The following is a 23,377-nucleotide window of genomic DNA, read 5'->3' on the forward strand; positions in this document are numbered from 1 at the left end:
GAGGCTAAAATAGGAATAGAACACAACGGATTACCCTATCCTTTGATTCCCCCTACATCTATCCATGCTCTTTTACGCTCGATCGGCCGGAACCACCTTCAACTGCATTTTCGTTCTTTAGTTTAGCCGTTCGAATGCATTACGAGTAACGTAAGCGTATTTTATTCGCTTTTCTTTTCACCTATATTCGCCAACTCAAAGAAATATCGAAACGTGAGTGTAGTATGTCGTGGTTTCGGCGTCTCTATAGGTTTGGTTCAAGTTTAAACTGTAATATGGTTTCATGCTATAAGGAGCTTATTATAACAGCTTGTGTATGTTTTTGTCATTTAGCTTTGCTGGAATCTTCGTTGCGATTTTCTTAAAATAATTAATTCTTCCGTAAGTTCGCTTAATATCATTAAACTTCTATGTTGCAGTACTAGGAACAATCGATTTTAAATTACCATTAATACAATATTATTTTAATTCGTGAAAAATACGTTTCAAACGTGGTCATTTAATGCGTATAGAGTGAGAAATCGAGTTGGCGAGACAACTTCGTACGAACCCACGTTCGAAATTATCTCGTTAGCGAGTTGCAAGAAACTAATTAATTGCCTGGCAGAATTATTCCCATTTCTTTGATTTCATCCGGTAACGGGGCAACGAATTGAATTTTCAAGAAAAATATTGCGATTTAATACCTTGGAAAGATTTAAATAAATCGCCATCGGTTCGTATTTAAGTATCGATAAGTATCGATAAGTTCGACCTTTATCACGTGACCAGCTCTACGATTCTACAATTCAAAGTGATAAACGCACGGTTGAATGGCCTGTCGAGAAACGTTCGATTACGTTGAACAAACAGATCGACGTAACGATATAAAAGAGCCAAAGTGTGTTTAGTGTTTTCGAAACGAAGGAATTGTTCTCTGAACAAAGGTGTAAAATATGGAAGATGACTCGGAAGCACGGGTGTCGCCCGAGGTTGAGGAGCACGAAGAAGAACTGACCGCTCAGAGTGCTTTATTGGCAATAGAGGAAGCCTGGTTAAACGAAAAATTTGCCCCCGAGATTCTGCCCCATCAATCCGACCTGGTTGACTGCATGCTGCAACAGATCACGCACATGGAGGAAAACATAAAGAGGTTAGAAAAAGGGGATCTGAGGTTTATGATTCATAGAATGGAATTGGACAGGATTAAATTCGTGATATCTAGCTATCTCAGGGCTCGATTGGAAAAAATCGAGAAATACACCATACATATACTCTCGCAGGAAGCTAACAGATCTGGGGACGAGTGTTATTTAACAGCTGCGGAGCTCCAATTCGCTAAAGACTTTCTTGCTAGTATAGAAACACTCTTTAGAACAATCGCCTTGCAGCACATGCCTGGTAGTTTCCAGGCATTCGAAGTTAACAAAATGATAGTAAAGCCCAACATGCAGGCGTACGTATTTTTACGGGCTAACGAGAAAATTAATGGAATCATACTGCCCGATTCGTTGGACGAGGAAATTGATTTTGAACCAGGCTCCCAACACATTATACAATATAGTGCTGTTGCAGATTTAGTTAAAAGCGGTGCTGTTCAGTTAATCTAATGCTTTACACGGAATAATTTTTTATAAGATTTAATAAGAAATAAAGAAATTCAAAATTTCTTATAGACAGTTATGAACTTGTACGAATAGCAGTGCGTAAGACAAGATAAAATGAATATGTATGATTTCATTAATTGCACTGTTTTATGCTTAATCGTATAAACATTTACGTGCCTTGTAGAAGGTTACAGAAAGAAAGCTTTAAATATCTGTGTACATAGTTTATTAACAGAGTTTGAAACAGTCATAGATTCGATTGTTGTGTACATAATACATAAAAATCTTTTTACAACAAGATTGTATATAAATATTCATTTAAGCAGAATATATAGAATATATTTTGTGATGAAAAATGTTCAAAAAATATGAAAATATGAATGTACAAAATACAGTAACGATGTATATATTGTTACTCTATTTGCGAATGCTTTTGTTGAGCTTCAAAAATTACGAATTATTTTTATCGGTTTTCGAATAATCCGATTCGGAAAACCTCTAAAAATTGATTCATATTGGTTCGTATTACAGTTAAATGTAGTTAAGTCGCTTAAAGAAGTACTTCATGATTGCTAAGTAGGAACAATATTTGTAAGTATCAAAATATAAAGTACAAGTTCGTTCGTTATTTTAAGTTCTTAATGCCGTGTGAGTTTGCATAAAGTATGATAAAATTACATACTTTAGTTTGCAAAAACTGCTAAATGTTGTAACAGCAGAAATGAATTAATATTGGTATATGCATGAAAAAAAAAAGTATAAAAATTTGATCATATACTAAGTGCTAAGTACCTTTGAAGTATGAACACATTGACGTTATTTCAACTATCCTTTAAAATTGTACTACCATTAAGAGCTTCCGGTTGTGATGTTGGCTCTTCATCTTTAAAACTATCGTTGTAAGCCTAAAAAAAGAGAAACAGTAATAAGTTATTGAAACTACAAGGCATTGCTTTAACAAAACGATAACTATTGGCAAAAGAATGTATAGCGTACCTCTTCTGCAACTTTCTTGAGTTGATCAAACATTTTTTGCCCGGTTTCCTTCAACATGCTGTTAAAGTAACCCTTTTCGTTTTGAAGCAAAGTGAACGGATGATCAAACTCAACTGCTTGCCCGTGATCCATGACTAACACTTTGTCACTATCCATTATTGTGTTTAATCTATGCGCTATAGTCAACACAGTGCAGTCCTTGAAGTTTTGTCTAATAGTTTTTTGTATCAAAGCATCCGTCGTAGGGTCTACGTTGGCCGTAGCCTCGTCGAGGAGAAGGATTTTATTGTTCCTTATGATAGCTCGTGCCAGGCAAAGTAATTGCCTTTGGCCTACGCTGAAATTAGTTCCGCCTTGTTCGACGTAATAATCCAAAGAGGAAACGCTAGTTTTCAGTTCCACATCCTCGAGAGCGGCCCAAAGAGTGATGTCATCGAAATTATGAAACGGATCGAGATTATCGCGAAGTGTCGCCGAGAATAATATGGGCTCTTGTGGAATGATAGAAATCTTTTTCCTCAAGTCGTGAAGACCAACTTGCTTCGTATCCAAATTATCTATGTAAATACTACCTTCGAGTTTAGTCAAACGAAACAAGGCTGATATAAGAGAAGTTTTACCAGCACCGGTACGGCCAACAATTCCTATCTAGAAACGTACAATTTTATAATCAATTTTTAATACACAGACTGTCGGTACTTAATTGATACAAAAAAATTACCTTTTCACCGGATTTTATGAGGAAAGATAAATTCTTGAGAACAGGGGGCGCTGATTCATCGTAGCGTAAATACAGATGATCGAAATTAAGTTCTCCTTTGGAAGGCCACTCCGCGGACGGTTTTTTGTTAGGTTCACTTTCGAATGGTCCCTCTTTATCTAGCTGTGTAAATTGTAAAATTCGTTCTACGCTGGTCATTTGTGCTATTGTCTCCGCAGTTTGTCGCATTCCATGTTGAAGCATTCCGCATAAAATTAGCACCTGCGATATGGCTAAACCTACGTTTCCCGCGAATGTATTTCCTGAAAACAGAAACGTACGCGTTTTTAACATGTCGATAATTAGATTTTGATAAAATTATCAAATAACAAATTACCATCGTCGAATAAAATAAAGCTATACGTAATAAAAGTAATAAAACAGATGGACACGATGTCCAATGCAAATCCAAAAGCGGTACTTGTCGCTAGTGTTAAGTAATAGGCACTCGTATGGAGATCTTGATGGACGTCGAATTCTTTACGAAGCATCTCTTGCGCGGATGCCGAACGTATCGTAGTCAAACCTGATAACGAGGAACTAACGTGGGAGAAAACGGGACTTTTTGCTGGAAATTTAAACGGTTGTTAATAATATAACAAAATCACAAAGTGATAAGAAATTACAAAATGCTTACTGGCTCCTTCGAAACGTTTCATGTCTTGTGCAGTTTTAAGATAAATGGTTCGTATCTGCCAATATAAGAAACCCATGACAAACATTGGAAAAACTGTCCACCAGTTAATAATAAAAACTTGAGCTAAAATTCCAATCATCACTGTGAATATTTGAATAGACTCTATCATCGTTCTTGGTAAATTTTCGTCTACTGCTCCAACGTCTTTCGAAAAACGATTTAGAATACGACCTGAAATTTAACGTTATAATGTTCAAATCTGTGAACTGTTGAAACATGTTTATTTGATACCTACCGGAGGGATGTGTATCGAAAAATTGCATCGGCGCTTTCAGTAAATTCGAGAACATCTGGTTGTGGAGATTTTTACTAGCATTCATACATATTTTATAAAATACAAGATTTCTGATAGTAGTCATTACTATACTTCCAATGATAAAACCTCCATAAATCCATAAGGCAGTATCGGTATCAAGGTAATACGATTCATGCGATCCATTGTTAATATTCCATGTCTATATATGGTAAAAAATAAGAATAATTACTGTTTTTTTTTTTTTTTTTTTTTTATAAAAACGGGCGAAACAAAGTTACCAACAATATTATTATTATCCAAACTGCTGTTGTCCGTGGTTGTTAAAAATTCCGAGGCTGTCTCATTGAAGTTATCTATGGCTGACATAACCGTTTTATTAATCGTTTCGCTTATATCTCCTGTAAACACAGGAGCTATTGTATCATTTGATTTGAATACTCGTAACGTGCGATTATCACTATCTTTTACACGTAATTCTTCTTGTCTTGTCCTGAGGAAACAGAATGTAGATAAAATTATGATATACAAAGTAATTTATGTAAAGTACTAAGTAATATGCATGTAAATGCTAACCAGTAAGCAACCCAATAATCACTACCACTGCTTCCAAACTGTCCTAAAATTAAACTGCCCATGAAAGTCATGATCATCAGAATCGAACCTCCGGCTCGGAAATATTTCCAGTAAAGTGATTTCGAAATTCCTCCTTTAGCCATTAATTCCTCTGTTTCTTGTGGCTCCGAATCATCGTCATTCTTACTATTACCGGAATAAATGGATATATCAGGCGAATTATTTTCATCGATTTCTACGCTTTCTGTATCTTTTTCGTGCTCGTCTACAGAAAGCATTCTTAAGAAATCTACGTGTTTATTTTGAAGTTGCATAAAAGTACCTTCATACTCTATTTTACCCTGAAATAAAAACCATAACAATACCGATGCAACAACCGATCAAAACGTTTTCAACCGTCAGACTTACATTATTTAATACAATGATGTAGTCGCAATACTTTAAATGTTGTACTTGATGAGTTACAAGAATTCTTGTTTTGTTACGAAGATAGTTCTTAAAACACTCGTTAAACAAATGTTTTCCAACGTGAGTATCCACGGCAGATAATGGATCGTCTAGTAAATAAATATCTGCACTTCTGTAGATAGCCCTGTCATAACAATCACGTATACCGTTTAAGTATCAATTTAAATATCGATAAAAAAGCTACACATTTTCCGTTAGTTTCATTTTACCTAGCCAAATTTATTCTTGCGCGTTGTCCACCGCTAAGTGCCGCGCCTCTATCCCCAACTAATGTTTTATCGCCGTAATTAAATTGTTGGAAATCTTTCGTGAGAGCGCACACTTTGACAATTTCATTATACTTCGTTTGATCGTAGGGTTGCCCAAAAAGTATATTATTGCGCACCGTACCCGAAAATAACCACGATTCTTGGCTGGCATACGATACACTCCCATTTATTCGTACATCTCCGTTCGATTGTTGCAATTCTCTTAAAATTAACTGAAGGAAAGAACTCTGAAAATAATACGCAGAAGGTGTGGGAATACGATCTTGCAAATTATTTTTCGTGACATTATTTTTTTTAATCTTACCTTGCCTGCACCGACTGCACCAACGACAGCGTAAAGTTTGCCAGGTTCTATATGAATACTAATATCGTGTAACGTATTTACAATTGAATTTTCGTTCCAGGTCGCTGTGACACTTTTCATACTAATACTGCCATCTCCATTGATTTGTTTCGTATCATTGATACAACTATTTTCTTTCAACAATAGGAAATTCTGAAACCAATCAATTCAATGAACAATGTAAAATCGAAAATTAATCCATTAATTATCTGAATAATCATTTGTTACCTGGAGTCTCTTAATAGATACACAAGCCTCGGCAAGGGCTGCCACAGCCATAGGATATAATATTGCCATGGTGAGCTGAAGAATATTGAAGTACTGTGCCATTGAAAATACTTTATCGGCGGATATATTATTTCCAAGAAGTACATATGTCATAATTGTAAAAAATAATGTAGATCGCTCGGTAAACACAAAAGTAGCTAAAGTGAAACCCCTTATGTACGACGAGAGTAGAAGAACGTCCACCTCGTGGCTGAAAAATCATTATACACGTAAACACAATCGATGCCATTTTTGTTATTCGCAAATAAAACATTGATAAGAACCTTCTTGCAATGCTAACAAGTTTTTCAAACGGCTTCTCCCAAGTGTACATTTTGATGACTTGGATCCCGTTAATAATTTCCGACATTAAACGTACCCTTTCGTCCGTTCTGATTGCAATTTTCAATCGTAACTTTGATTGTAACTTTCCCATATATCCTTAAAAAAAACAACTTTATTGCTATTTCCGTTTCATTAAAAATTGCAACGATAATAAGCAACGATGCATACCTTGCAGAGGTATTGTTTGAATACTTATAAGAAAAACACCGGCTAGACAAGAAATTCCTACACTTTCCCAAATCATATAAGCGATCAGAGCACCTTGAATCGGTAAAATCCAAATATAATGTAATGCTATAAATAACTGTTCAAATCTTGCGACGTCGTTCGACATTAAGTTTATGATCTGCCCTGGTGTAGTGGCATTCGAGGAACATTTTGATAAGCGTAAAATCTAGCAAAGTAAAGTAGTTGGTATAAAATCAATAGATATAAATTCACAAATAATTTCTTACCTTTCTGTACATCACCGAGGAGCATGCTATTCTCATTCTCATTCCAACTTCCATCAAACCTAAGTTCGAATGGTGAATGATGAATGCACTAACTAAAGTTAAAAGTACAACACCCGTAGCATACAAATAAGCTTCAGTCACAGTGGACGTTGACCTAGGATCGAAATGCCAAATGAGAAGTCCTAGGATGTACGGTTGCAAAACCCTAGAACGCCATAAAGATTTTATTCGTAATTCAAAATGATGTAATAATTATGTAATACGCGGTAATAAGTAATATTCACTTTAAAACAACTGCCAAGAAACATTGCCATCCTCCGTAATAAGAAAACGACCATGCAAACGTTTTTCTTAAGGCAGTAAAAAATTTCGGTTTTCTACATGCTTCCTCGGCTGTTTTAACTTCTTTAATCCAGTTTCTAAACACAAAGATAATAGTATCAATTGCACAATCAATGACATAAGTTTTGTTTGAATAACGTCGCTGTTGTCAAATACCACCTATACACGTTTCTTTGATATTTACCTTTCAAGTTTATCTCCAAGACGTTGACTTACATCCTTTGGCATAACATTGTATATATCTTTAATTTCAAGATCGTGCGTTCTCCCATACCAAAACAGAGGTTTCAACCACCTTAAATTGAGAAACAAAACAGTCACACGTGGAACGAATTATTGCTAATTGGCACTTAAACACTTACCAAAATATCAATTTACTAAGTGGATTCGCCGTTAATTTGGGATTGGGATTTTCGTACTTTTTACTAGCATCCATTGTCGATTTTGTTAGTTATGTTAAAGCTATTCGTGCTAGAGCGAACCATGCCGTTCGTGAAGAGTTCGAATTAGTTGCAAGTATGCCCGAAGCGTAAAAAGATCGTGTTAACACATCGGAATTCTTCGAGTCATCGTCGAAGAGTTACGAGTTATTACTCGGACTCTGTCGACCAGTTGGTAGGATTTTTCTCGTCACGGGAACAGATAGCAAGAAATCTATTAAGCAATGATTTTACGGATAGGGACACGTATGCAAGCACGCGCATGATCGATTCAATATAATTATATAAGTCCCTTGAGATTGTGATACATCATACAGTATTTTCAACGAGATACAATGTACTGAAAATGTCAAGGTCCCTGACTTCCGCCGAATCACTAACGGGTTACTAACCATCTATTTTTGGAAGTAGCAGATACGTAGTCTACGTTCATCGGAGTCAAGCACAATGGGAACAATAAATATTAAAAAGTCACATAATATTTTCCTCCTGCTCGCGAAGGGATACAAAGTCAATAAGAAATGTAGATATACGTATTTATTTTTGTTCTTCTTTGCAAAATTAATTGATAATTTATTCTGTGCTTTAATTTAAAATGTTATACTTTTTGCGAAAGAACGCGGATAATAATTTGTGTTGACTCGTTACGCCCGATCGAAAATTGCAGTCTATAGATAATATCCACGATACGAAACGATAATTTACCAAGTTGATTAAACGTAACAGATTACACCGATTATTACGGGCATATACGTATGTAAATACACATCAGAAATGGATAAAGTTCAATTAAAACATTTTGTATGACAAATAAAACCATTAACCATTTATTATTCATTACTCGTTGAATAGAAACTAGAATTTGAATCATACACGTTTGACTCTCTGATACACTTAAATGTACATTTTGTGGCATAAAAGAAGTATGTTTCCCGACAAGTGGAAGTATCGATTTGTAAGACTTCCCGTCAATCGTAAAGATTTAGTGGAATGAAATTCCAGTGATTTTTCTAACAATAAAGTGGATGTTATTTATGAATAAGAGGGATCCATTAAAATTTAAAACATTTATTGATTGAGATATACGAATTTCCAAGTTTGTACTAATTTTTTGGTTATGATTTTTTCTTTACGACACATTTTAAAAAAATATCGCGCACCATTTACTTAACGCGAACAACATACTACACAATGAACACTGCATTTAACAATGAGTCATGTACATAACGCTCGCAATTACTATTATACATTTATACAAATCATACAACACATACATGCTACACGCTGTAACAATGTTCCACAAATATAACGAGTATTGTATCGATTAAAGGATAATAAAATAGACACAGACTTCAAATTCAGATTTATTCTCCATAAATAAATAATAAGGCATAATTCCAAAAAAATAATTTAAACCGTTATTCTATACAGGGCGTCAACCCTGGGAAAAATTTTAATGGGGGATTCTAGAGACCAAAATAAGACGAAAATCAAGAATACCAATTTGTTGATGGAGGCTTTATTAAAAAGTTATTAACGTTTAAAGTTCCGTACGTATTGAATTTTTTTCTCGAAAATGCGCAAGATTTCGGGGGTATGTCTATTCACCAAAAATGATTGTAATTGACCCCTGCAACCGAAAATAATTTTTCCAAAACGATTTGAAATTTTTTTTTTCCGTCGAAAAATTTCACATCTTCTCCAATTTTTTTCTAGAAAATGCACAGGATTTTGGGGGTATGTGTAATGACCAAAAATGATTGTAATTGACCCCCGCAATCGAAAATAATTTTTTCAGAGTGATTCGAAATTTGTTAATTTAATTGTTAATAACTTTTTAACGAAGCCTCAGTCAAGAAATTGATATTCTTGATTTTCGTCTTATTTTGGCCTCTAGAATCTCCCATTAAAATTTTTCCCAGGTGTGGCAGAACACCCTGTATACGTGATTAAATTTTGCAATTAATTCTTTGTCGCCATCTGCCTCCTTTGGAATTCTTCCACTTCTTAGCCTGAGTATTCACGTAACATTAATTACTTTGTCGAGTAATACGACAGAGTGGCGATAAAATTTAATGAAAAGTTGCAATGAAACCTCCACCAATCAAACTGATTCTTTCACTTATACCCTATATGAAAAAATAAACGAGTGTTTTCAACTTTTCTTTCGTTCAACTTCATTACGTGATTCACACACGTTGTCCAGGCAACTGTAATAAATTGTTAACAGTATTTTGATCTGGGGTAGCGGAAGGACGACATGCAAAATTCTTTGTAATTGATAAATATCTTTAATTTCTTTTTGGTTCGGGGACCCATGAAAATTTTTGATAATATTCCTTTCAAGAGACCTACCGTTAAAAAATTGTCAAAATGGTAAGACATATATATATATAAGATTTGAAATTCAGTCATTGTTATCGCAAAAATGTTTCCATGTCTAAGATTAATAATTATTTAACCCTCGACCAGTGAACTCCGGGCTCGTTTGGACCCATGAAAACTTTATTTCAGAGTTGTGAAATTCTAATTTTTAGTAAATAACAGTAATGATATCAAGTAAGCTCGTATAATTAACGATAATACTAAAAGCCCGTTGTCCGGCGTCCTAAGGTTAATATTTATTCGCCTTGTTTGCTTTCAAATGGTATTGTATAATAACGAAACCGATTAAGCGTTCCCGTCCTTGAGGAGCATTTAGTTTTAAATGGCGTAGCCTTATGTACTTGTTAAGAATTGTATTTCGTTACGCAGCGTGAATGTATCTCAATGCACGTGGGTCAAGCCGGCGTTCAAATGGGCAACGCGTGCTGGGAATTGTATTGCCTCGAGCACGGAATCCAGCCAGATGGAACGATGCCATCCGACAAAGTGTCCGGGACAAATGATTGCTTCAATACATTTTTCAACGAAACGAGCTCTGGCAAGATGGTACCTCGCGCTGTGATGGTCGACCTCGAACCCACTGTCGTTGGTTAGTGATCAATTTTAGCGAATGAACGAAAGAATCGTTGCGTTGTATTTGCTGACAAATACGCAATACGAGAAAGACGATTCGATAGAATGCACGTATATTAAAGTGAAAAATCTTCGTAGACGAAGTGAGAATAGGACCTTACAAGCATTTATATCATCCTGAGCAATTGATTACCGGAAAAGAGGACGCTGCCAACAATTATGCACGTGGTCACTATTCCATCGGCAGAGAAGTAATCGACTCTGTGATGGACAGAATCCGAAGGTTGACCGATCAATGTACTGGCCTTCAGGGTTTCTTTGTCTTCCACTCGTTTGGAGGAGGCACCGGGTCGGGATTTACCTCCTTGCTTATGCAAAAGCTGTCAGACGATTATGGGAAAAAAAGCAAACTAGAATTTGCCGTTTATCCGGCACCACAAGTACGACAGTTTTGTGAATCAAATAGAAGTTTCTTTTTATTTTTAATATTATTTTGTTGGTTATTACTATAATGGAATTATTACGTATTTATACAGGGTGTTCGGCTATCACTGGGAAAAATATTAATGGGGGATTCTAGAGGCCAAAATAGGACGAAAATATAGAATACCAATTTCTTGATGGAGGCTTCGTTAAAAAGTTATTAACGTTTAAAGTTCCACTCGTTCTGAATTTTTTTCTCGAAAATGCGTAGGATTTCGAGGGTATGTCTATTCACCAAAAATGATTGTAATTGACCCCTTCAACTAAAACTAATTTTTTTAGGGCGATTTGAAACTTTTCAATTTTGTCGAAAAATTTGTCTACCTACTCGAATTTTTTTCTCGAAAATGCGTAGGATTTCGAGGGTATGTCTATTCACCAAAAATGATTGTAATTGACCCCTTCAACTAAAACTAATTTTTTTAGGGCGATTTGAAACTTTTCAATTTTGTCGAAAAATTTGTCTACCTACTCGAATTTTTTTCTCGAAAATGCGTAGGATTTCGAGGGTATGTCTATTCACCAAAAATGATTGTAATTGACCCCTTCAACTAAAACTAATTTTTTTAGGGCGATTTGAAACTTTTCAATTTTGTCGAAAAATTTGTCTACCTACTCGAATTTTTTTCTCGAAAATGCGTAGGATTTCGAGGGTATATCTATTCACCAAAAATGATCGTAATTGACTCCCACAACCGAAAATAATTTTTCCAGAACGATTTGAAATTTTTTAATTTTGTCGAAAAATTTGTCTACCTACTCGAATTTTTTTCTCGAAAATGCGTAGGATTTCGAGGGTATGTCTATTCACCAAAAATGATTGTAATTGACCCCTTCAACTAAAACTAATTTTTTTAGGGCGATTTGAAACTTTTCAATTTTGTCAAAAAATTTGTCTACCTACTCGAATTTTTTTCTCGAAAATGCGTAGGATTTCGAGGGTATGTCTATTCACCAAAAATGATTGTAATTGACCCCTTCAACTAAAACTAATTTTTTTAGGGCGATTTGAAACTTTTCAATTTTGTCGAAAAATTTGTCTACCTACTCGAATTTTTTTCTCGAAAATGCGTAGGATTTCGAGGGTATGTCTATTCACCAAAAATGATTGTAATTGACCCCTTCAACTAAAACTAATTTTTTTAGGGCGATTTGAAACTTTTCAATTTTGTCGAAAAATTTGTCTACCTACTCGAATTTTTTTCTCGAAAATGCGTAGGATTTCGAGGGTATGTCTATTCACCAAAAATGATTGTAATTGACCCCTTCAACTAAAACTAATTTTTTTAGGGCGATTTGAAACTTTTCAATTTTGTCAAAAAATTTGTCTACCTACTCGAATTTTTTTCTCGAAAATGCGTAGGATTTCGAGGGTATGTCTATTCACCAAAAATGATTGTAATTGACCCCCGCACCCGAAAATAATTTTTCCAGAACGATTTGAAATTTTTTAATTTTGTCGAAAAATTTGTCTACCTACTCGAATTTTTTTCTCGAAAATGCGTAGGATTTCGAGGGTATGTCTATTCACCAAAAATGATTGTAATTGACCCATTCAACTAAAATTAATTTTTCCAGAACGATTTGAAATTTTTGAATATAATTGTTAATAACTTTTTAACGAAGCCTCCATCAACAAATTGGTATTCTTGATTTTCATCTTATTTTGGCCTCAAGAATCTCCCATTAAAATTTTTCCCTTTGTTGGCCGAACACCCTATATGTAATACGTGCTGGATGATAGGAGATATACGGGAACGCGATAAAATTTTTAGGTTTTTTGTAGAGCTAGCGTATAGTTCTAAGGTCATTTACTTCGTAAATCTTATTTTATTGCTAGTGGTTTAGTATCGGAGGCGTATCACTAGATAATCGTCGGTTTTGAGTTAATTGAAATTAGTTTACTTTTGAAGTGCTTTCGTTAATCTCTTTTTATCATTTTATCAAGCGGTCTGTTTCGGTATAATGCTAACGAAAATACTTCAAAGCTAAGCCAACTCTCAAATCCAAAATTGGCGATTATCGAATATTTACGCCCAGTATCGTGACAAGACGGGGACAGAAAGATCATGTGCCGAAACAGAATAAAATTAGCTACTCTAACACTTTACTATCCGTATAATTCACGTAAAAACTCTGCATACGTTCACGGAAATAATCTTATCTAAAAAAAACAATTGTTACACGAGGTCTGTAAACACTTTGTTGCAAAGTTACAGACAAATATTATTCTGTGCGTTGATAAATACTGAACGATGACTCTTCTTGTCGGAAGCATGCGCTGGTATTTTCCTACAGTAGATTAAGCACTGTCATCGCATAATCTACACGCAATCTGTACGATTCATGTGGTCACAATAAATCATTAGAAAAGGAGAAAAAATATCTATGAAAGTCAAGGAAAGTAAGCACGATAGTCTTTTCGTATTATGAAACTTCGAATACGCCATTACTTACATGTTCAGGCTATGTTCAATATTTGCCTGTAACTTCGTAACAAAGCATTTGCAAATAAACTTCGTGTAACATTTCTTTCCCCTTATTTCCAAGTAAATACTTCCAACATTCGTACATACGACATGTGATCGAACTAATACTAAATAAAAATGTCTGTCGCGAGTCGAATGGACAAAAATCCCTAGATATGGCCCTGGCAACCTTTCTCCCGCCAAATTACCGTAATCTTCTACCATTTAGTAATCATTTCATAGGGCTGTTGTAGGACTAAACTTTCAATTCCCACTAAAAACTAAAAAAACGTTTAGGTGTCCACCGCGGTTGTGGAGCCATACAACGCCATATTGACAACCCACACAACTATCAGCCACTCGGACTGTGCGTTCATGGTAGACAACGAAGCGATTTATGATATCTGCCGGCGAAAGCTTGGCATCGAGCGCCCTTCTTACGCGAATTTGAATCGCCTTATCAGTCAAGTGGTTTCGTCGATAACCGCCTCGTTGAGATTTGACGGCGCTTTAAACGTGGACTTGACCGAATTCCAAACGAACTTAGTACCGTACCCTAGGATCCATTTTCCACTGGCGACCTACGCCCCGGTGGTGTCCGCCGATAAGGCTTTCCACGAGGGGATGTCCGTCGCGGAGATCACGTCCGAATGCTTCGAAGCATCCAATCAGATGGTCAAGTGCGATCCGCGCGAAGGGAAATACATGGCCTGCTGTTTGTTGTATCGCGGCGACGTCGTACCGAAGGACGTGAACGCGGCCATCGCCGCGATGAAGGGCAAAAGTTGCATACGATTCGTCGACTGGTGCCCGACCGGCTTTAAAGTTGGTATCAATTATCAGCCGCCAACCGTTGTCCCCGGCGGGGATCTCGCGAAGGTATCAATTATTGCGCAAACGTCTCGTGTAATAATCAAAAGAACGAAGTTGTCGCGTCCTTTTCCAAATCTGCCATTTTCTTCCACCGTCCGGTCCCGATTGTTGGCAACTTGGAACCGAACGAGTTACGTCGTAATTTCAAATCCCCGATCTTACGTTGCAATTTTGTTCTTTAAATTTATTTAGAGTGACTACGAACCCGCGATAGCTTAAAGAATTGGGAAATCGTTTAGGTTCAAAGAGCGGTCTCGATGTTGTCGAATACTACAGCCATCGAAGAAGCGTGGGCGAAACTGAATTACAAGTTCGATCTTATGTACCATAAACGGGCGTTCGTTCATTGGTACGTTGGCGAAGGTATGGAAGAAGGCGAATTTGCGGAAGCCCGCGATGATCTTGCCGCGTTAGAAAGGGATTACGAGGAGGTCGCTCTTGAGTCGTCGACCACACCGAATGCTTCGATGGAATATTAAAAATAAATCGGTACAGTTCCTTAAAATATACCCTCGCTTGCCCAGCTACTCAAAGAACGAATGGATGAACCGACACGATAAATTGTACCGTATAAAGATCCATTTTTATACCTCGATTCTTATATTTTGTGATTTGTTTATTTTTCTAATAAAATAGTCGATATTTTGTGGACGATAAAACAAATGTACACTTGACTCAGTTTCTTGGAATTGTCTATTATTAATGCGTAACTAAAAATACATCGTTTCCATGTGTATTAAAGCGGCATTTATTAAGAACTTGATGAATTTTCTAAACTTAAAATTGCACTACATACACGAGTAACGGTTGTTCGTAAATATAAAATAATCGCGTAATAACGGTATACTGTAATGTTTCAAGGAATACACTGTTGATACATGAATATAACACAGCTTTTCTTTTTCAGTTACAAAACTTTTGCGTTCGGTAAAACGAAATATACGAAGCAGCCATGCAACCATTTTATCACAAAACAGAGTTCGTTTAATTATAATCCTAATATTTATTCGTATAAAGTAAGATAAAAACTCTGTTTATTTATATTCGTGTATCGTAACAGCAAATTTTATACAATTTTAATCTTCACAAAAAGGCTATGTATAAACGATAATCAAATTTAAATGATCGATCGAAGATGTAACAAAACGCTTAGTCCTATCAGACAGGCCTGCTTTGTCAGACCCGGCGATACAATTATTGTTCAAAGCAGATTCAGTTAATGCGATGTTAACTAAACATTCTTTTCTGAAACTTCGTACAACGAATTTATACACAAATCCTTACATAACTTAATGTCTAAAACCTGTATGATAGAACTATGTAGTAAAAATAAGTTCCTTAATACTATTACACCAAAAGCGTTGGTATAGGTTTTTTCCCAGGCCAAGCTTCTTTGGCATATTTTTTCTTTTTTGGTTCCATAGTTCGTGTTTCGGTAGGTCCTGGTATTTCCGGTACGTGCGGCGTTTCCGTCGGTATTTGATTAGGTGCCATCTCTACCTCAGGTGCTGGATTTGGTAACGCGATACCAAGCCGCGACGTTAACGAAGACAATGCACTAGAGAAAGGATTAAGAGACAACGACGATGGAGTAAACTGTTCTGGCGGTAGATCTTGATACAACTGAGGTGTAGTTGATGTAGGTTGAAGGTGCTTCAAAGGGTTGTGATCCTCTGATAAAGATATCAATCCGCCCTCCATACGCATTCTCTAAAATATACGTCGATATTAAGTGCGTTAGATATGCGTTAGAAATCGAATTACGCTTCATGGAAACATAAACCTCATACTTTACTGGGAACGACGGTTGTTTGTACAAGATTACGAAATCTTCCGACCGACGGGTCGACATCTTCCGGGTTTATTACTTCTTCGTCATCGTTGAAAGTAATCCCTTTTTTCTTTCGTTTTCTCGTTTGTTTGTGTATTTCATCGTCCGTTATACCCAGCATAGATATACGTCTATTATGTGCAGTATTAAATTCTGTTAAATTCTGCAATAAATCGTACAATTATTGCTGCACGTTCCGATATAGTTTAAAAGCAGTTTATTGTTTGATATCAACGTACATCAAGTTCTGTCTCTGTTTCTGGTAAACCTAATAAACCGCCAGCATCGATATCTTCGGACAGTTTTTCTAATTCCTCGATAATAGGTCTTGTGCCTGTTTGAGGCCTTTCTCTAATGATATAATAACGGGTAGAAGCTCCAAAATGAAATGTACTGTCGATTGGTAATTGTGTAGGTTTATGAGCTTCCAATCGCATATTACCAATAAAAGTTCCGTGTGCTGAAGAAAACCAAAAGTTATAACGTAAATATCTTTTTTGAAACAGTTTATTTTTCCAAGTTATCAGTGTTTACTTATTATTGTTATTTGAATACTTACTGCTACCCAAATCGACAAGAAATGCACGATTTAGGTGTTTATGATAAACAAGGGCAGCATGAACACGAGAACAAGATGCGTGATCTATGCAAAAGTCATTTAATTGTTGATTACGGCCAAACAAATAGCATTTCTTTTCGTCCACCATTAATTTCTGTAACAAAGCAGTTGCTGTTCTTGATATCCCTTTTCTAGAGATACAGGATCCTTTAATTATTGCATGTAATACGTGATTACCGTACCTGAATTAATTTATCGTTTTTTAGTACGTCTAAATGCAATCCCACTGGTGGCTTCCCAGCCCTGAAAAACATAACCTATGTAAACTATGATATCTGATGCACATCAAAATTCGATGACACCGAAATGTTTAAACGCTGAAATACCAACGGAAAGTTTGCAAACGTACCAATTGGGCACTTCGTAATGATTAGCCATCAGCACTTTGCAATAATTTTGATGCGCTATCCAACGATGAAAATATTCAGTTCAGAAGGAAAACACATTCGATGTCAGCGATACCAGAACGTCATGTTAACCAAATTCTGATAAAATTTAGTTGCAACCTTTCATCGAAGTAGCTATCCACGCTCCATGTGTCGATTAATGTTTACCGAATCAACGGTAGAAATAATAAATACATATACACCAACAGATAGAAAATTGTTTCGTAAAAAATCTAACGTAAAATGTTATTTTGATGCCGTATACATATTTATACACTCTTCAAAGCTGTAGTCGAGTGGTTCTCCACCCTGTACGAAATTGTGATATCTAAAAATGAAAATCTTGAAGGAATGAATGCATATCAATGGTTTTGCATAGTATTTTCCCTGGAACAATTAATCGTACATGTTTTATAGCTAACGTATAATGTAGCATTCTTTCATTACATCGAATTACACCGTAAGAAAGTAAACCCCTTATTTTACGACAGCCCTGTCATCCCTTTACGAATGGGATACTGTGCCTGAATAGACTGTACAAGATTATCAACGCGCATGCGCAAAACACCTCGGTCCGTCCTACGAACCTTTTCGCTTTCTACATTTCATTCCACTTCTTCCCTTCGTTCCGACGTATCGTTCGAACGCGTCTTAAGTCGTAATTTGGTGTTTATTGTCGATCATTATCGCGTACAGTCTAACGTAGAAAGTGAAATATGAGCGTGCGAGACACTGTGGGCGAATTAACGCAGATTTGTTTAGAGCTCCGCCGTAGCCTGAGATCGTCGCTTGATAAAAAGGAACAAGAAAAGTTAATATCAAAGCATATCAAAACATTCGCGGGAAGAGGGTTGCGTATCGCCGATTTCAAAACAGGTTATTGTTTTTAATATTTCCTTCTGTATAAATTACACGTCATGCAAGTGTTTTGTTGTGTATGTAAAAGAAATCATATCGAACGGTAGGTAGGGTTGCATTGAAACGCGTGTGTGCTTATTCGACGCTCATAAATTGATCGATATCGATCGTTTATTACCATCGAAATCGTTCCGAATGCTCTTGGCAAGCAAGTGAGTAATCTGTTGTTTCTAACCTTTGAGGATAGTCCGGTAAATATTGCCTTCGATTCGGATTTTTCCGTAAATTTAAATCGCATTTTGTGTCTCGTGTAAATCCGTGGTTAGTGCGTGTAGCCATAGTGAAATCTGTGTATCGAGGTTAACCTAAAAAAGTTTTTAACGGTTCTCTCTGGTTTTCGTTAGGTGAAAAATATCTTGTGTGATAGTATCCAATGTCGCGCAACGGAGACTCTAAGAAATCCAAGGAACAAAGCATGAAAGATATTGGGGGGGCGAATGTAGAGAAATCGAATCGACCATTGGGTTTGATCGGTAAAGAAACTGTTTTTCTTACGGAAGAGGAGAAACGCGAATATCTCGAGCTCAAAGAACTCGAGAAAGTTCTCGATCGAGAACTGTCCGATTTGAGAACTCAAGACAGAGAATTTCGTTCCACCGAAGAAATTATGGAATTATTGCACAAATACAACAATATCAAAGACGCAACTCAGGCAGTCATGGGGGAAATAGCTGTAGCGAATAGAACTACAGTTAAGAGCTTGTACCTACGTTATGGTTTATCCCCAGAAGATTAAATTTATATTGTCCTTATTCCTTACATCTCTTTTATTTTCACTATTGTTCCTCGTGCATACCGTTTGTTCATTTATTTTTATCCTTAGCGAACGATTCATTTAATACCGTCAATGTCACTCAGTTAGTTATTATTCTTTCATTCTTCGATGTAGAAGTTATCTTACATTGAATGGTAACAATATTTTCAAAGGAATTCCTTCTTTTGAATATGTCAGGATTAGAATGGTTCAACGTCACAGAGGGATTATCTGTGTATCAACATCTTGCCGGAAAGATAATCTTTTTGGATTTCTTTACCTACTGTTGCATCAATTGTATGCACATTTTACCAGATTTAAATGCTCTTGAAAAGCAGTTCCCGGTCACAGATGGTCTGGTTGTTGTAAGTTCTTTTCTAAATACCCTGATATCTCCTAATAATTAGATGTAGTAATAATGTTTATTGCTAGATCGGTGTACATAGTGCAAAGTTTACAAACGAACGCGATTCAAAGAGATTATTATCAGCTGTACAAAGGTATAATATAGAGCATCCAGTTGTAAATGATACAACATTATCAACATGGCGCAATTTAGGAATCTCTTGTTGGCCAACAGTAATAATGATAGGTAAATTGAATGATATATTTATGTCGTATATTATGAAACTTATGGGGGTCCACATTGCTTCCCGTATTCGCCACCAGAGGGACCGTTCCTCTCGCAACCACTCGACAGACTTTCCATTTACATATGCAGGGTATTCGGCCATTTTTGGGAAAAATTTTAATGGGAGATTCTAGAGGCCAAAATAAGGGGATGGAACATGCTCTTCCTATCCTTTTCTTACCATCTAATCCACGGGACCCCCAAAGACTATCAGCTGAAAAACTCCTCTTGTATGCTCCAGGTCCTATGGGCGAACCGTTGGCTGTTTTCGTAGGAGAAGGACATAGAAAAGAAATGCTCCTGTACGCTAATGTAGCATTATCTTATTTTAAATCATTAAATCAAATATCAAAGAAAGATCTCCCTTTACAGTTGGCAAGGCATTTATTGCCCACAGGTGGGAAAGAAAACCTTTTGTTTCCTGGTAAGGTAGAGGTTTTTCAGAGCGAACAAGGTGAAAGTTTGGTGATATCCGACACTGGGAACAATAGAATCTTGGTAACAGATATTACGGGGAACGTGAAATATATCATAGGCAGTTCTAATTCGGGTTTCAGAGATGGAGATTTCGAAAATGCCATGTTCAATGCACCCCAGGGTGTATGCGTGTTAGGTGATTTCATTTACGTTGCCGATAACGAGAACCACGCGATCAGAAAGGTAAAGCATCGACGCGTTGATAGTTTGCCGATGCGTATTTTCGACACGTCGCTCTGGATTAGCGTCAAATCGTTTTCAGATAGATTTAATAAAGAAAAGCGTAATCACGGTCGCTGGTACGGGTTCTCAAGACAACGACTATGTCGGTGGTAAACTTGGGAAGGATCAGGGCCTGTCTTCTCCATGGGATGTAGCCATTTACAACTACGAGAATGGTAAAAGTACTGTACCCGTATTGTTAATCGCGATCGCCGGTACGCATCAGATTTGGGCGCTTTTCTTGGAGGACACCGTTTGGTGGAAAAGCAGGTAACGCGGACAGTTTGTTCGATATTCGTAGGACTTCGTTGATCGATGGTGGGGTAAATTGTTCCGTCCTCGAAACATTGCAGAACGTACAAAGCTGGTACGTGTGCCGCAATTGTCGGAAGCGGCAAGGAGGAGAATCGCAATAACTCGTATCCTCATACGGCTGGTTTGGCACAACCGTCTGGTTTGGTTGTCGCTCAGAACGACAAGCTTGCCTTTTTTGCAGACAGCGAAAGCAGCGCTGTTAGATGCATAAACTTAAAGAACGGACAAGTTTCTGCTGTTTGTGGCGCAAATAAAAATCCATCGGTAATAACATGTGTTGCAAGCTAAAGGATTCGTCCATCATACATGATAATAACGATAATCTTGATATTGCAGGATCTACACGATTACGGGGATTCCGACGGAGCCCGATTCGCTGCTAAACTTCAACATCCGTTGGGATTAACGTGGCATCCGAAAGAAAAGGTTCTCTATCTAACCGACACGTACAATCACAAGATCAAACGAATTGACGCGACCACTGATCACTGTAAAACCGTGTACGGGGATGGAAAACCTAATAAAAAATTCTCAGTAAGTTTTTTTAGAAAAGTCATTGACCGCTGTTGACTTTCATATATTTTATAGTTCGATGAACCCAGTGGCATCGCCGTCAGTTCAAACGGAGATCTCTTGTTCGTGGCTGACACTAATAATCATGCCATCAAGGTTGTCGATACGAAGAATGAAAGCATTGCCACGGTAAATTGTTATACTGATCTATCGTACAAAGATGAAAAATCGCCAAATGGTCTCGTCATTCGTATTTGTGTTTCAGTTGTCCATAAAGGTTCCCGTAATCGAATTAGACGACAGCACGAACAACGTTTATGTCTTTGATACGACCATCAGCGAAAAGGGTGGCGAATTGAACGTTACGTTCGTCGTAACTTTTCACGATAGCGACTTGAAATTGAACCCGGACGCGCCTCAAGCGTGGACCATGAGTTTACCATCGACGGGCAAATGGACAGCGAAGTCGAGGTCCGGCGATCTTTCGAGCCCAGTGTCGATGAATGTTTCCGAAGGAAGCGGAACACACGAGGTACACGTGATTTTGGATATCATAGCTTGTAAAACTACCGAATGTATACCAAAGAAATTGTCCGTGATATATCGCGTCCACCAAAAGGCGAATGGCTCGGGCGTTGTAACGGAACGAAAAAGTCTCGTTATTAAATAATAAATGTTATCTAATTCCATTATTACGTTCTTAACATTTTTAACACATTACCGACGGGAAACGAGTGTTCTCGTTTGTCGACAAATGTGTGTTTTTCTAGTAGTTCCTCCGACAATAAAAGAATTCTATTATCCACGTATAACTTCTGAAAATTTTAACAAAAACACTTATCACATTTTTAGTGTATATATGTTGAAGGAATTCTATGTTATTAGAATCATACTATAGTAATGTTTTAATAAAAATTCCTCGTCGTTAATGTGTTAACTTTCTATTTTACGAACTAACAGAATCGTAACTTATGTATCGTGATCAAAATTGTCAGAGAAATGAGAACAAATGTTCGTTTTAAACGGAGAAGTATAGTTGCGGCGACGTAACTTTTTGTTTAAGTATCGTAGATTTTCGTTGACGATTAGAGTGTTTTCCCACACTGACAATAACTTCTCGGTTTGTCTTCTTTCTTGATACGATCGTCTCGTTGAAAAGTAGTTAATCTTTAATGGAGAGTAAGAAGAAAACGATACAAATAAAGTTACAAAATTATTCGATATTTGAGCCGTTCGTTATGAAAGGGGTGCAGAGCGAACAGAACAATATCGATGAACGCTAATTGGCTGATTGTATGCTTTTGGTGATCGACGATATTATCAGATATTTAAACAATATAAACGTCGTTCGAAGAAACATATGGTTCACGAGATTACAAATGGACTTGCACCATTTATACAGGGTGTTCGGCCACCCCTGGGAAAAATTTTAATGGGGGATTCTAGAGGCTAAAATGAGACGAAAATCAAGAATTTCAAATCGTTCTGGAAAAATTATTTTCGATTGCGGGGGTCAATTACAATCATTTTTGGTCATTACACATACCCCCGAAATCTTGCGCATTTTCGAGAAAAAAATTCAGCACGGTCGGAACTTTAAACGTTAATAACTTTTTAACGAAGCTTCCATCAACAAATTGATATTCTTGATTTTCGTCTTATTTTGGCCCCTAGAATCCCCCATTATAATTTTTCCCAGGGGTGGCCGAACACCCTGTATAATTATCGAATTTCAAAAGTGTGTGGACTTGCACAAATGTTCACTCTAAGCATTGAAACGAGAGTGGAACTTGTGCCTTCTGAGTAGCAGTAGGATTCCTTCGAGCAACCAAGGGTTTTACGAAAGAATAAACGTTTTTACAAACACGAAATTATATATTTTCTATCGAAACGAAGTGATCTTTGTACCGTGTGTGAAAATAGTAAAAGAATGTCGAATGCATAGTATACATCGAACAAATGACTTTTCTCGGTATGTTTAAGCGATTTATTGTATCAACGTTAAATTAACTGAGCAGTGTATAGAGGACAGGATGTTAAATTAATTATGTTAATAAATTTAATAAGTTTGAATATAAAACATATATTTATTGATAATAAATAAAAAAAGTGAATGGTAAAAGTATTCAAAG

At 36.7% G+C, this 23,377-nt stretch overlaps 5 protein-coding genes across 9 annotated transcripts; 3 read left to right on the top strand and 2 right to left on the bottom strand.

The window, feature by feature from the left end:
• Positions 1–2: 2 nt before the first annotated feature.
• On the top strand, positions 3–1,670 carry Sld5 (DNA replication complex GINS protein SLD5). The gene has a single exon (XM_076775840.1). It carries the CDS (start codon positions 936–938, stop codon positions 1,587–1,589), a length of 654 nt encoding a protein of 217 aa, XP_076631955.1. The 5' UTR covers positions 3–935; the 3' UTR covers positions 1,590–1,670.
• Positions 1,034–15,277, top strand: LOC143347020 (tubulin alpha-4A chain). Of its 2 annotated transcripts, XM_076775835.1 has the most exons (5): positions 1,034–1,132; positions 10,552–10,771; positions 10,894–11,195; positions 14,004–14,585; positions 14,819–15,277. In XM_076775835.1, the coding sequence occupies exons 2-5, from the start codon at positions 10,567–10,569 to the stop codon at positions 15,056–15,058; spliced, it is 1,329 nt and encodes a 442-aa protein (XP_076631950.1). In that variant the 5' UTR covers positions 1,034–1,132; positions 10,552–10,566; the 3' UTR covers positions 15,059–15,277. The 2 variants fall into 2 exon arrangements, with proteins under 2 accessions (XP_076631950.1, XP_076631951.1); XM_076775836.1 differs by lacking the exon at positions 1,034–1,132 and having other exon boundaries at positions 10,532–10,771.
• LOC143347018 (ATP-binding cassette sub-family C member 4) lies at positions 1,892–8,770 on the bottom strand. The gene is made up of 18 exons (XM_076775829.1): positions 7,720–8,770; positions 7,542–7,652; positions 7,300–7,434; positions 7,016–7,220; positions 6,729–6,954; positions 6,500–6,656; positions 6,177–6,426; positions 5,910–6,101; positions 5,546–5,832; positions 5,277–5,460; positions 4,869–5,209; positions 4,578–4,785; positions 4,275–4,494; positions 3,980–4,210; positions 3,680–3,910; positions 3,304–3,605; positions 2,583–3,230; positions 1,892–2,491 (listed from the first exon to the last, which is right to left on the bottom strand). The coding sequence occupies exons 1-18, from the start codon at positions 7,791–7,793 to the stop codon at positions 2,408–2,410; spliced, it is 4,086 nt and encodes a 1,361-aa protein (XP_076631944.1). The 5' UTR covers positions 7,794–8,770; the 3' UTR covers positions 1,892–2,407.
• On the bottom strand, positions 15,259–17,694 carry Nipp1 (nuclear inhibitor of protein phosphatase 1). The gene is made up of 6 exons (XM_076775839.1): positions 17,379–17,694; positions 17,212–17,272; positions 16,970–17,123; positions 16,650–16,870; positions 16,370–16,573; positions 15,259–16,289 (listed from the first exon to the last, which is right to left on the bottom strand). The coding sequence occupies exons 1-6, from the start codon at positions 17,405–17,407 to the stop codon at positions 15,927–15,929; spliced, it is 1,032 nt and encodes a 343-aa protein (XP_076631954.1). The 5' UTR covers positions 17,408–17,694; the 3' UTR covers positions 15,259–15,926.
• Positions 17,695–18,004: 310 nt separating this feature from the next.
• On the top strand, positions 18,005–23,370 carry LOC143347019 (NHL repeat-containing protein 2). 4 transcript variants are annotated; one of them, XM_076775833.1, is made up of 11 exons: positions 18,182–18,291; positions 18,381–18,485; positions 18,678–18,806; positions 19,286–19,452; positions 19,520–19,679; positions 19,960–20,378; positions 20,458–20,687; positions 20,771–20,996; positions 21,069–21,266; positions 21,321–21,434; positions 21,511–23,370. In XM_076775833.1, the coding sequence occupies exons 3-11, from the start codon at positions 18,707–18,709 to the stop codon at positions 21,913–21,915; spliced, it is 2,019 nt and encodes a 672-aa protein (XP_076631948.1). In that variant the 5' UTR covers positions 18,182–18,291; positions 18,381–18,485; positions 18,678–18,706; the 3' UTR covers positions 21,916–23,370. The 4 variants fall into 4 exon arrangements, with proteins under 4 accessions (XP_076631946.1, XP_076631947.1, XP_076631948.1 ...); XM_076775832.1 differs by lacking the exon at positions 18,381–18,485 and having other exon boundaries at positions 18,152–18,291; XM_076775831.1 differs by lacking the exons at positions 18,381–18,485; positions 18,678–18,806 and having other exon boundaries at positions 18,005–18,291.
• The last annotated feature ends 7 nt before the right edge of the window (positions 23,371–23,377 follow it).

This window comes from Colletes latitarsis, chromosome 10 (genome assembly GCF_051014445.1).
Source record: "Colletes latitarsis isolate SP2378_abdomen chromosome 10, iyColLati1, whole genome shotgun sequence".
Taxonomy (NCBI): Eukaryota; Metazoa; Arthropoda; class Insecta; order Hymenoptera; family Colletidae; genus Colletes; species Colletes latitarsis.

What these genes read in the sequence shown, in the direction of transcription:
- Sld5 (XM_076775840.1), top strand. Translation starts at nt 936, where the DNA reads ATGGAAGATGACTCGGAAGCACGGGTGTCGCCCGAGGTTGAGGAGCAC.
- LOC143347020 (XM_076775835.1), top strand. Translation starts at nt 10,567, where the DNA reads ATGCACGTGGGTCAAGCCGGCGTTCAAATGGGCAACGCGTGCTGGGAA. An exon ending in CCTCGAACCCACTGTCGTTG is followed by an intron (nt 10,772 to 10,893) that starts GTTAGTGATCAA and finishes AAATCTTCGTAG; the next exon opens with ACGAAGTGAGAATAGGACCT. An exon ending in CCGTTTATCCGGCACCACAA is followed by an intron (nt 11,196 to 14,003) that starts GTACGACAGTTT and finishes AAAAACGTTTAG; the next exon opens with GTGTCCACCGCGGTTGTGGA.
- LOC143347019 (XM_076775831.1), top strand. Translation starts at nt 18,132, where the DNA reads ATGAGCGTGCGAGACACTGTGGGCGAATTAACGCAGATTTGTTTAGAG. An exon ending in ACCGTTTGGTGGAAAAGCAG is followed by an intron (nt 20,688 to 20,770) that starts GTAACGCGGACA and finishes GAAACATTGCAG; the next exon opens with AACGTACAAAGCTGGTACGT. An exon ending in GCGCAAATAAAAATCCATCG is followed by an intron (nt 20,997 to 21,068) that starts GTAATAACATGT and finishes TTGATATTGCAG; the next exon opens with GATCTACACGATTACGGGGA.
- LOC143347018 (XM_076775829.1), bottom strand. Translation starts at nt 7,793, where the DNA reads ATGGATGCTAGTAAAAAGTACGAAAATCCCAATCCCAAATTAACGGCG. An exon ending in TCAAACAATACCTCTGCAAG is followed by an intron (nt 6,657 to 6,728) that starts GTATGCATCGTT and finishes GTTTTTTTTAAG; the next exon opens with GATATATGGGAAAGTTACAA. An exon ending in GTTTGGATAATAATAATATT is followed by an intron (nt 4,495 to 4,577) that starts GTTGGTAACTTT and finishes TACCATATATAG; the next exon opens with ACATGGAATATTAACAATGG.
- Nipp1 (XM_076775839.1), bottom strand. Translation starts at nt 17,407, where the DNA reads ATGGCTAATCATTACGAAGTGCCCAATTG. An exon ending in TCTTGTCGATTTGGGTAGCA is followed by an intron (nt 16,871 to 16,969) that starts GTAAGTATTCAA and finishes GGTTTTCTTCAG; the next exon opens with CACACGGAACTTTTATTGGT. An exon ending in CAACCGTCGTTCCCAGTAAA is followed by an intron (nt 16,290 to 16,369) that starts GTATGAGGTTTA and finishes CGTATATTTTAG; the next exon opens with AGAATGCGTATGGAGGGCGG.